The sequence below is a fragment of the Macroventuria anomochaeta genome (assembly GCF_010093625.1).
Source record: "Macroventuria anomochaeta strain CBS 525.71 unplaced genomic scaffold BU25scaffold_38, whole genome shotgun sequence".
NCBI lineage: Eukaryota > Fungi > Ascomycota > Dothideomycetes > Pleosporales > Didymellaceae > Macroventuria > Macroventuria anomochaeta.
In genome coordinates, this window is record NW_022985399.1 from 66,725 (window position 1) to 77,716 (window position 10,992).

Sequence of the window (10,992 nt, forward strand, 5' to 3'; positions counted from 1 at the left end):
GGCGCCCCGCGTTCCTAGCCTTGCTGTGGAGTATCCATACGCCAGTCTTCTCATTCGCCTCGCTGACTGTTTGCGACAAGACCTGTATGTATCTAACATACTTGTGGTCCTTTTTGGCATACCTATTGACATGCTCTGAGACGTATCGCCATAGCAGGCGATACTAATGATGGGGGGGGGGGGGTATTGGTTCCTTACATGCCTTGTATTGGCTCCGTACACGTCTTATATTGTTCTTCAATGGTGGAAAGTACGAACTGGCAGATAGAGCAATCTGGTCCCTTCTTGAGAGTTTCAACGTAACCCTGAGCAGTTACGATTGATTGGTTTAACGTCCTATGTGAGTCTAAGACTATGGAAGACGAGTGTGCAGTTACGAGCTTGTTGCTCGTTTGGAGCTGACTGTGAGATCGAAGACCGTGTCTCAAGATCTCTTGCTCGGAGAGCTCGTGACGTAATACATCGCCATTGATGTCAATTTCGCTGCATCGACAGGACAGGGTGCTCGGAGTAGGATCGTCGTCATTTCGAGAAGCATGGGAACCAGCTGCTCTCGTAGTTGAGCTGTCCTTCTTCTTGTTACAACTCTCTTATCACACCGAGCACGTAACTACCTACGGTGTTGACGGGGCTAGTGCTTCACTGCCTTGTTCGTACCTCTAGTAAGTAACTGCCGGTGCAATGGTTTCGTCCACAGGCCTCTGGTAGAACAGGGAAGGTGTCGGATATGCGTGCCCTGTAGGCGTGGTTGACTGTACGGGTCAAGCGATAGGACCTGTTCGAGCAGGTCGTAGTTCCGCTCGTCCACTCAGCTAGCAGGTCGGCATAATCAGCTGCGAGGCCGAGTCGCGATTCGAAACTATAGGTGAAGTGAAGTGGAGGTGAAAGAGTCGCGCTGTCCCATTCATCGCATTTCTTCTTCTACCTACCGCAAAGCTTTTGGTGTACATCGCGAGCTCAAGAAAGGCGCACATGCCTACAACTGTGCGCCAGCAGCACTCAGGACTCTGCCAGTTTCTTCAGCTTATCACCCTCAACTCTTAGCCCTACCCATTCCTGCTTCTTGCTTGCGCCAATCTTCTCACTTTGATAGAACTGCAGACTCGGTTCATTCCAGTCCAGGCAACTCCACTCCAGCCTCTTCCCATCGACCTTCAGCACCTCCTTCGCCAGCTGCTTGAGCAGCAGCACCCCATACCCCTTCTTCCTGTACGCTTCCTTGACAAACAGATCCTCAAGGTAGATGCCCGGCACACCCGTCCATGTGCTGTAGTTGTAGAAGTAAAGCGCCATGCCGGCGACGGTGCCATCTGGGTCGGTGACCAGCAGCGTCTTTGCGTAGCCCTTTGAGAACTTGTCGGGATTGCTAGGGTCAGATGGGTCGGCGTGGGAGAGGGTGCGTGTGAGGGACTCGACGGTTGCTTTTACGGACGAGGAGGCCTTTTCGTAGTCGGCGAGCTCTTGGATGAGGCCCAGGATTGTGGGGACATCTGGGGTACGAGTCAGTGACGTTGGAGGTCTTGCTGTGCGGTGGAGGTCTTGCTGTGCAGTGGACGTACCTTGGCGTGTTGCGTGGCGGATGGCGGCGTGCGTGGAGGCCATTGCGAAGTGAATATGCTCAGTATGCGTTTGCGGGTAGTCTGAGCATATCAAGCTTCACGTTGCAGACTTGATTGCGGTTGCAACACGCCCTTGGAATGTCGTGGAGTGGCAGAATCCAGGAGCGATGTGGGGGCAACGGTCATGATGCGTCACCGCCCGGAGCGACCCACTTCGCGCGAGCGTTAGCGCGCTCTTTCTTCCACTTGTCCAACTCGATGCGCACGGGATGGGTCTCGGGAAGCATCTCAGCGAAGAATGGGAAGCGCATGTATTCGCCGTCCTCATTGCGCGGCTGCACCAGCGGTGCCGTCTTGTCCTTCCTCTTCGGGGCTTTGGGCATGGCCCCTTTAGCATCCACGCCAGCAAACAGCGCGTCGTCAACTGGCGTAGTGTAGCTGTCAGGTCTGGTGTTCTTCCTGGGCTCTCCCCAGATCGCATTCCACTGCTTTCGCGCATCGTCGTATTCGAGCTTGCAGGACAGCGTTAGGAGCCGCGAGTAGAGCCGCTGCATGTATCTGGCAGTGAGGGCACGCGGTCGGTCTAGTCCCTGTGGCCTGTCTGCCTTGCTGAGCTTGTCCATGGCGAGGCTGCGCTGTAGCATCTGCTCGAGGGTGCCGCTGTCTGACGCAGGCTGCGGGCTGAGCCTGACTGCAGGCGCCCGTCTCTTTGCAAAGCCGATGGGCTGCTTCCCCTTGCTCATGGCCTCGATGCTGTCCCATTCTGCGGTTGGCAAAGCCGGAAGGAGGCGTGTCATGGTCTCGGCATACCAGCGGCGCACGTTGTTCACTGCGCGCCTGATGGGCATGGGCTGCTCCCAGGTGTTCAACATGGGCGTTGTGATGTAGGGGCGCTTCATCGCTCGGTGCAGAGACGCCTCTTTCTGGCACTGGGCCGTGATGACGGCGCGCAGACGGGGGTACTGCTTCGAGATGTAGATTGTGTGGCTGCCGTGGGCGGCGTTGCGGGCGTTGGGTGCTTCAAAGTACTGCAGGCAGCGCAGGTTGCTGCGGTAGAGCAGCTGCAGAGGGGCGGGTCCTTGAGGCCAGGCAGGGTCCGGCTTGAGCAGCTCGTCCAGCAGCGCATACTTGCGCCGACCCAGCCGGCCGTAGGTGAGCCACAGCACTTTTTGTATGCAAGCGCCCTCGCCCTGGTTTGCGCGGCGCAGGAAGTTCAGCCCCTTCAGCGCCTTTCGCTGCTGCTGTGCGGCGCGACCATTGATGATGGCTATGTGGCGGCGCTTGAAGGACCGGTGGCGGTACTTCTCGACGGCCTGCACATCGAAGGAGGCCGTTGCGTTGGGCTTGGGCTGGTAGGCTTTGAAGCGGGCGACGATGTAGCGGCGGAAGTAGTCGCGGGCGGCAGCGTCCGGCAGACACGAAGCCTCGCGGAGCAGGGAGCGCAGGAGGTGCAGCGACTTCGTCTGCGATGCCGTCGGCAGTGTCGCGGGCATGGACATGGCGTGCCTCCACCGCGCCGGGCTGCTTGGGGGAGCTGCTTGGGGGAGCTGGTGCTGGAGCTGGTGCTGGTGCTGGCGACCTCGCGCGTGATTGGCTCCGTGCTCGACGCGTGCTCTGGCGCCGCAGCTGCTGGACGCGAAGCGCTCCACACCTGACGGCTGGCAATTCACTCCCCGCATCCCAGCGCAGCCAGGGTTCCGACGACGACCCGCCCAGCACGCGCACAGCAAACGGCCGCCCGCGAGACTCGACGACGCTGCACCCGCCCGCCGCCGCCAGCGACCCCGACCGCGACGACGACTGCCTGCGGACGCCCGCGCACACCGCGCACACCGCCTGGCCCATGAGCACCGCCTAGCAGCGCATCGCACCGCACTGCACCACACTGCACCGCACCGCACCGCACCGCACCGCACCCGTTGCGCCTCCACCGCGCCTGCACTCGCTCCCGCGCCCGCAATGCAGCAGGTCGCCCGCTCTTTCCCGTCCGCCGGCTCGCCCTCGCACGCGCAGCCACTGTACCAGCAGTCCCCCTCGCACCCGCACAGCCGACTCATGGCCGCGCCCGGCTTCAGCCGCTCCTTCAGCGACGTCAGCGCATACGCGCAGCCCGCCATGGAGAAGCCGCAGATCTACACGGCCGTCTACTCGGGCGTGTCGGTGTACGAGATGGAGGTCAACCGCGTCGCCGTCATGCGCCGCCGCTCCGACGGCTGGCTCAATGCCACCCAGATCCTCAAGGTGGCCGGCGTCGACAAGGGCAAGCGCACAAAGGTGCTCGAGAAGGAGATCCTCACCGGCGAGCACGAGAAGGTCCAGGGCGGGTACGGCAAGTACCAGGGCACCTGGATCAACTACCGCCGCGGCCGCGAGTTCTGCAGGCAGTACGGCGTCGAGGATATCCTGCGCCCGCTGCTCGACTACGACATCAGCGCCGAGGGCGGCCAGAGCCAGGGCATCGAGACGCCCACCAAGGAGCAGGCCATGGCCGCCAACCGCAAGCGCTTCTACACCCAGAGCATCGACGGCCGCCCCCAGAGCCAGAGCGTCGGCGGCACCTTCTTCTCCAACATCTCCTCGACTGCCACCAGCGCCCTCGCCGCCATGAACAAGGTCGCCCGTCTGAACTCGCCCGCCCCGCCCCGCCCCGCCAGCTCCTCGCAAGGCCGCAGGTCCATGGCCCGTCCGCTGCAAGCGCCGGGCCCGCTGCAGAGCCAGGAGTCCTTCCGCACCAGCAGCCAGCAGAGCATTCAGAGCATGCCGTCGGAGCGCAGCTTCAGCGGCCCGAACGGGCACACTGACTCTGCGTACGGCACGGGCATGGATGACGCGCAGGAGCCGCCTAGGAAACGGATGCGCCCGTCGCAGGAAGACTCGTTCTCGCAGCGTGCGAACGGCGACGAGATGATGCGCGACCATGGCTCGCCCACTGAGCCCAGCGAGTCCTTCTACCAGCACCAGACCGGCCACACCATCAGCCTCCCCGATGGCGACGTCCCTACTGCACTGCCACCACTTCCCTACCCGGACAACAAGATCAACGAGGAGAAGCAGGCCATGCTGACAGATCTCTTCGCCGACCAAACCAGGACAGACTTCACAAACCACCCCGCAATACTACATCTCTCCGGTGCTGACCTCGATATGCCGATTGACAACAGCTCGAATACAGCTCTGCACTGGGCCGCGACACTTGCGCGCGTCTCGCTGATGCGTCTGCTGGTCTCCAAAGGCGCGAACATGTTCAGGGGGAGTGCCTCTGGACAGACGCCGCTGATGAGTGCAGTCTCCGTCAACAACAGCCTCGACCACAGCTGCTTCCCGGAGACATTGGAGATCCTAGCACCTCTCATCGAACTCCGCGACACCCAGGGACGGACGATCCTGCACCACATCGCCGTCACATGCGCCATCAAGGGCCGCGCAGCGTCCAGCAAATACTACCTCGAAGCACTGCTCGAGTACCTCGTGCGCAGCAACATTGGCGCCCATCCGGTCCCCTCCTTCCTCGAAAACAGCAACTACCCCAAACCGATAGGATTGATGAGGTTCATGCAAGAGATGGTCAACGCCCGCGACAAGGCCGGCAACACAGCCCTCAACCTCGCCGCCAGGATAGGGAACCGTAACATCATCTCGCAACTCCTCGAAGTGCAGGCTGACCCCACGATCCCAAACCACAAGGGTACACGGCCGATCGACTTCGGCGTGGGCAGTGATCTACACGGCGATGCAGATACCGCAATGTCCGCTGCCAGCCCGTCGAAAGGGAAAGCGCCATTGAGCAAGGTGGAGGAAACGAGTCGCGAGATCCAGCCCTGTGAGCCTTTGTCTTTTCTTGCAAGACCCTCCTCCCATGCTAACACAGTCAAAGTAATGAACGGCATCCTTCAGTCAGCATCTATGCAATTCACTCAGGAAGCACGCCTCAAACAGGACCTGATCGACCAAACCAACTCCACCATCTCCACCCTCTCCTCGCTCCAGAAATCAGAACAATCACGCCTTGAGACTCTGCGCTCGCGTTTACACCAACGCCAGGACCGCGCGAAACGCATCGCCAACCTCAAGCGCTGGCTAGAACCGCAACGCCATATGCTCGCTGCGACAAACGCGGCTACGGACCTGAGTCAGAAGAGGGATGTTGGATACGCTGACGCTGAGGGCGCTGGCGTCTTGGTGCAGGACAGCGATTTGCCGGAAGAAGTCCGTCGCGAAGGCGAGCACCTCATTCGACAAGCTTCAGGCGGTGCATCCTACCTCAGCACTCCTCTCTCGCTACCGCCTTCCGCGGCCTTGTCTGCCAATCTCTCATCAATACCCACCAACGTCTTACGACAGCGCATCGAGGTCTACTGTCAATCTAATGCCGCGCTGTTGCAGAGGAGTAGGCAACTCAAGGATAAAGACGGGCAGCTGGAGGCGATGTTCAGACAGGTCGTTTGTTTGTGTACAGACGTGCAGGAAGATCGGATTGACGAAGTGCTACCGAGTCTTGTCGCGGCGCTGGACAGTGATCCGCTAGATGGGGTCGAGGTTGGGCGGGTTCGGGAGTTTTTGAGGAAAGTCGAGGGTGTTGAAGGGTGAGGTGGTGTTGGTGGGGAGAATGGGAAAGGCATTCACGTTGCCAGTCAGTGTTTTGGCGCATGTATAACAGCTCGGTTGGCTGAGAGATACTATACCAACTTTTCAAATGTTCATATATCGATACCGTTTACTTTACGCGGGGTTGTTGATCTGACATTGATCCCAGGAAAAGGGGGGTTTCTGACCATGCTCTGCTAAGCGCCCATAGGACTGGAAATAGCCACAGGGACCGTACCTTGGCCACACTAGTGCAGTTGCCTAGCAAACTTCCAGTGGTTATACCAACCTCGGCGCAACCACAAGAGAGGGATAGCATTCCGTGTGCAAGATGGATGCAATCGTACAGGCCAGCACACCCGCCCTCCACCAGGCTTCCAGTCGAACTCTTGACTACGATCCTGGATCCACGTTATTCAAACGACTCCCTCTCGTGGTGGGGAGATTAGGTTAGTTCCAGCCATTGCCACTGGTTGTCTGTTCAAGTCCCCGCAACAAGAGAATGCAGTGTCAACTCTTCCCACCCTCAGATCACTCCATCTCGCCTGCAGGTAATACGCCTACCTACCCAGGCTTCTGGAGAAGCTATTGCAGGGTATCCGTCTGGTAGCTCCGCCCGAGCACGTGCATCTCGCGGAGTCACTTGATGTCGGGAAGCGTGGACAGTGCGCATATGGGAAGAATTGACGGATTGAACTGAGGTTGTATTGGGTGAAGCTACGGACAGTACGTATAGGTGAGTAGCTGTAAACAACGCTAGTGTGACGTGGCAGGCACTCTCATGGCAGGTGAGGTTCGACAGGCAGGAGCACCCTGAACCGTGACACTTGACCTGTCTTTGATCAAGCCGTACGTCGAGACGATTGTGATGGAGCCCACAAAGTAGAGCTGCAACGTTACCGAGAACACATTCGAAGATATCGCTCTGATCACGCCGTTGCGGGAATATGGCTACCAGATGATCCGAGCTAGGGCGTATTTGCTGACCCCCTCCTTCTTTTTGAGTATGTGAGATCCCACCAAATGGTTGACTTGGAACCTAGGTGATATGGGTATCACACTTACCGCGCAGGCAAGCAGGTTCTAGTAGGGGCGATAATGGTTCCCCTACTGGCGACAGCGTTGCTAATGCTACGTTAGAATGGTGGTAGTGAAGGAAGGGTAGCGGGCTCATGACGGTGGTGCTATGTGATAACAGACTTAGCAGAAGCAGCAGCTGTGAGTGGTGGTGAAGGTATGGGTCAGGGTGTAGTACCTAAGAATCTGCTCCCGGCAATCTCAGACTCTTGCATCACCGTACCACTCTTCTCCCTTCAGCATGTGGTCTGTGCACAAAGGGGGTGTCAGCAACTACTACAAGTCATTATAAGCGTACGTCATCACACTGGCGAAGCGAGCAAGAGTTTTACGAAGATCCGTGGCACAACATAGTAATAGCTTGAAGAATTATCTGTCTGGAGGAAGGCATTGGGATCGGTCGCTGAGGATGTGGTTTGAGGATGGGGATGGGGAGCCGACAGATGAAGGAAGAGGAAGATTGGGATGGAGGGGCGATAAAAACGATGCTGGTTACATACAACTTGGAAAGCTCTACTCATGTTCAACTAAGAGAGCATTATTGTACAAGTTTTCACCTGGTCCTTCTTGCTGTTCGCTGTCTCTTCTCTGAACCTATGGTATTGATGGCCTTGTAGTCATCCTCCCTGTCGTTGCTTTTTTTTTAGTATTGCTCTATCTGTTATTGTTCTGTCTGTTTCAACGATTTGTTGTTCCTTAGCGCTCTTTCCGCCACCTCTCAATACTCACCTGCCTTGAGCCCTTTGCTTTGTTGCTCTTGCCTCCCGACTTCACTTCACCTTTCACATTGACTTCTGCGCCTATACACTCTTACCTGCAGCACCTGCTTATGTGGATCTTTGGCAGCAGCTCTGCCTAATCACAGCCACTTTGACGTTTCGGTCAACGTGACATTCTGCTCCCCTTCATCGAAACCTCCAGGTCAATGAATGTTGGATGCTTCTTTTGAGAATAATTGCTCTTGTAATTTTTGTGAGGTTTCGACTTCACAGCCGTTAGGAGTTGTACAGACCAACCAATACCGCAACAGTTTCGGTATGAGGGTGTTGTATCACCATGTCGTGCGCAAAAGCGAGGACCAGGGGGATGCGGTGCAAGCCACGTACAACGACAACCCGGATGACATATGAGCAGTGGCTGATTGCGTAGTCCTCGCGACATCATCCTCCGGCTCCCAACTCATAACTGCAGAGCTTTTGAAGAGGTTCAAGAAGGGTGATCGATTCATCAACATCGTACGCTGCGCTCTCTTTGATGGAGCTGCACTCGTGCAAATTTTCAAGAGTGGTCACCTTTTTGCTGTTGGCCTTGACGTTCATGAGCACGAGCCACACGTCAATCAGAAGTTGTGTAAGATGCGGAATGTGACCTAGATGTGCCATGATGCGGGAGGCGCGTGGGAGACGGCGAGCGGGTTTGAGAGGTTGGCGATGGAGAACATTGAGAGTTTCCTGCTGAAGGGGAAGGCGTTGATGCCTGTCAATACTCATATGCTCAGCCCTATCCGTAGCTAAACTTTCGGGTTTCGTCCGCATGCGGTTTCGTCACATATTTCGATCCTCCTCCATAATCTTCTGCAAGTGCGCTAGAACGGCTCAGTCGGACGGGCTTGCGCACTTGCAGCTGTGGCTCGCACCGTATGTTGGCGAACATCGGTTTTGCGATTGACGACTCGGTTGGTCGGTAGGGTTTTGTGGGACGATGGCGTCACCCCCTGGAGTTCTGGTTGGAGGCCTTAGATCAGGGCTTTGAAAATGCCTGAGCGGATGAGAGCTAGCGCGAGGCTGGGTGACCCTGGTTGTGGCAGTCAATTGAAGTGCGGGTACGGGGTGGCTAGTTGGAGAGACAAGCCGGAAGGTGGGGAGTATATGAAGACGTTGAGAGTACGAACAATCGGAGCCATCAACACTTGCAAACCACAACTCCACATATTCACCCTTCAAATTCCAGAACTTGTCAACACCAACGACATATACACATCAAACCCACGCTACAATACCATAAACGGCTACTTCGAGAGTATCATTCAAGCGCACCAAGCCCCAGCAAGGAAAATCGATGGCACACAACTCTTGAAATCCTGTGCGAACCTTCGCGAGAGGCGATCATAATCATGGGCTGCGAATCCAGTAAACAGGCCTCTAATGACACCCCATCCATGCGTCAAATCCGCCGCGAAAGACGCAAGACATACAACGGCGGCGTATCCATGCACGGCCACAATCACGCCGGAACTGGTGGAGGACCAGGCGGACCATGGGCTGGGACCGGTGGCGGCGCCTTTGGCGGTGACTTTGGTGTAGGTGGAGATGTAAGAGGTGGCCGAGGCCGAGGCAGCAGCAGCTGAGTGACAGAGACGCACATGCCTTTATAGTGGGTTGGCGTTCTGCGTACTTCACACTCGGTTTTTCTTGCTGGTAGTTTTACGAAATACCCAAAATCTCATGCCAGTTTTCTCCGAAACGTTTTGTCTTGCGCAATTCGTTGGTTGATACAAATGCAAAGCTCTTGCATTATCCAACTAGGCAGCTGTACAAATCAGTAATAATTAAGCAAAAGATGTCAGGCTTAGTAGATCATGTTCTACAGTATTCCCTTCTGAACATCTCTTCATACTACATGTTACCTTGGCAGGCGAGGCTTTATATACGCCTTCGTGACAAGTTCCAGCATTGCATTGGACTTGCAGATACAACACTCTGTTTCTTACCAACGTTCAATTTCGAGGATCTCTCGATGACTCCATGTACAACTTGTGAATAATTCTACGTCTCTGTCATTAACATCGGCGTTGCAGCCATGACATGGACACATCTTTGAGGTCCTCACTTCAAGTCAGTAAAGCTCTCAGGAAAGAGTCATTGTGCACTTTCGCCTGCCATCACGGACATGAGTTCGTCCGACATCGAAGTTGATGTTCATACTTGCTTCGGAGGGTCGAGAACAATGTCTAGAGGCAGCAACTCCATGTGCTAGATCAAGGAGTCTCGACGCGTGAAATCAGCTTGAAGAGAACAAGCTGACAAGCCATCCGCTTTAGATCTGTAAACTCGGAAGAGTTTTTACATCTTCTCATACTCAGATCAAAATTCAAGAATTTGCAGCGAGGTGGCTCTAAAGGTGACACCAGAGTGGATGAGGAGCGACTAGAGGGTCACACTTCGTCCTCTGCTCCTCTGCGAGGGTAAACGTTCAGCAACGACTTGATTATGCAACTAATGACTACTTCCGTACCGTTGCTGACGGAAGAGAGCTCACCCAAGATCTGTTCGCTTGGATTATGATTGCTTGTGACTTTATGTAACCTTTCATTGGGTTCTTGACGTAGATCGATTTGGACTTGTAGTTAGCACCGTTGGCCAGGAAGGACAGCAGAGTTCAACCCCCCGAAGCGTAAGCCGCCTTGCAATGTCGTGCAAGTCTGTCCGATTGCTTGTTCTGGTCAACGCAGAGTTCATGATCGTGAGAATTGAGTGGCAGAGGGGAACAAGTTGCCTTTGCCCTACCGTGTCCGTGCGCGTAATGCGCGGATTCGCGTAATGCGCCGAACCACCTTTTTGTACCCATACTTCACTGTACAATTACTCAACGCCACAATGACTATGAAATCTGCCTTTGAAGAGATAGACTCTATGATACCATGCGATAAGATCCCGTGGACAGCGCTGGCTAAAAAACATAAGGTTGTGCGCTCAACCCTGTCTTGAAAATATCGACACGAGACGCGATCGCGTGAAGAGAAGGCGATTGCACAACAAAAGCTCACTCCACA

General features: G+C 55.8%; 4 protein-coding genes across 4 annotated transcripts; 2 read left to right on the forward strand and 2 right to left on the reverse strand.

Annotated features, from left to right (window-relative positions):
* Positions 1 to 999: 999 nt before the first annotated feature.
* On the reverse strand, positions 1,000 to 1,602 carry BU25DRAFT_478412 (acyl-CoA N-acyltransferase; the record flags this gene model as incomplete). Its single annotated transcript, XM_033710997.1, has 2 exons — positions 1,000 to 1,490; positions 1,560 to 1,602. The coding sequence occupies 2 exons, from the start codon at positions 1,600 to 1,602 to the stop codon at positions 1,000 to 1,002; spliced, it is 534 nt and encodes a 177-aa protein (XP_033557412.1).
* Positions 1,375 to 3,065, reverse strand: BU25DRAFT_414488 (uncharacterized protein). The gene has a single exon (XM_033707299.1). The coding sequence runs from the start codon at positions 3,050 to 3,052 to the stop codon at positions 1,742 to 1,744; it is 1,311 nt and encodes a 436-aa protein (XP_033557413.1). The 5' UTR covers positions 3,053 to 3,065; the 3' UTR covers positions 1,375 to 1,741.
* A 510-nt stretch (positions 3,066 to 3,575) lies between these two features.
* Positions 3,576 to 6,273, forward strand: BU25DRAFT_414489 (apses transcription factor-like protein). The gene is made up of 2 exons (XM_033707300.1): positions 3,576 to 5,379; positions 5,434 to 6,273. Exons 1-2 carry the CDS (start codon positions 3,615 to 3,617, stop codon positions 6,144 to 6,146), a joined length of 2,478 nt encoding a protein of 825 aa, XP_033557414.1. The 5' UTR covers positions 3,576 to 3,614; the 3' UTR covers positions 6,147 to 6,273.
* Positions 6,274 to 8,398: 2,125 nt separating this feature from the next.
* Positions 8,399 to 8,593, forward strand: BU25DRAFT_350600 (uncharacterized protein; the record flags this gene model as incomplete). The annotated part of the gene is made up of 1 exon (XM_033703316.1): positions 8,399 to 8,593. A coding segment is annotated over one exon (195 nt), but the record flags the coding sequence as incomplete, so codon positions are not given.
* Positions 8,594 to 10,992: the final 2,399 nt, after the last annotated feature.

Coding starts and splice junctions, on each gene's coding strand:
- BU25DRAFT_414488 (XM_033707299.1), bottom strand. CDS start 3,052: ATGCCCGCGACACTGCCGACGGCATCGCAGACGAAGTCGCTGCACCTC.
- BU25DRAFT_414489 (XM_033707300.1), top strand. CDS start 3,615: ATGGCCGCGCCCGGCTTCAGCCGCTCCTTCAGCGACGTCAGCGCATAC. Junction 5,380..5,433: donor GAGTCGCGAGATCCAGCCCT/GTGAGCCTTTGT, acceptor ACACAGTCAAAG/TAATGAACGGCATCCTTCAG.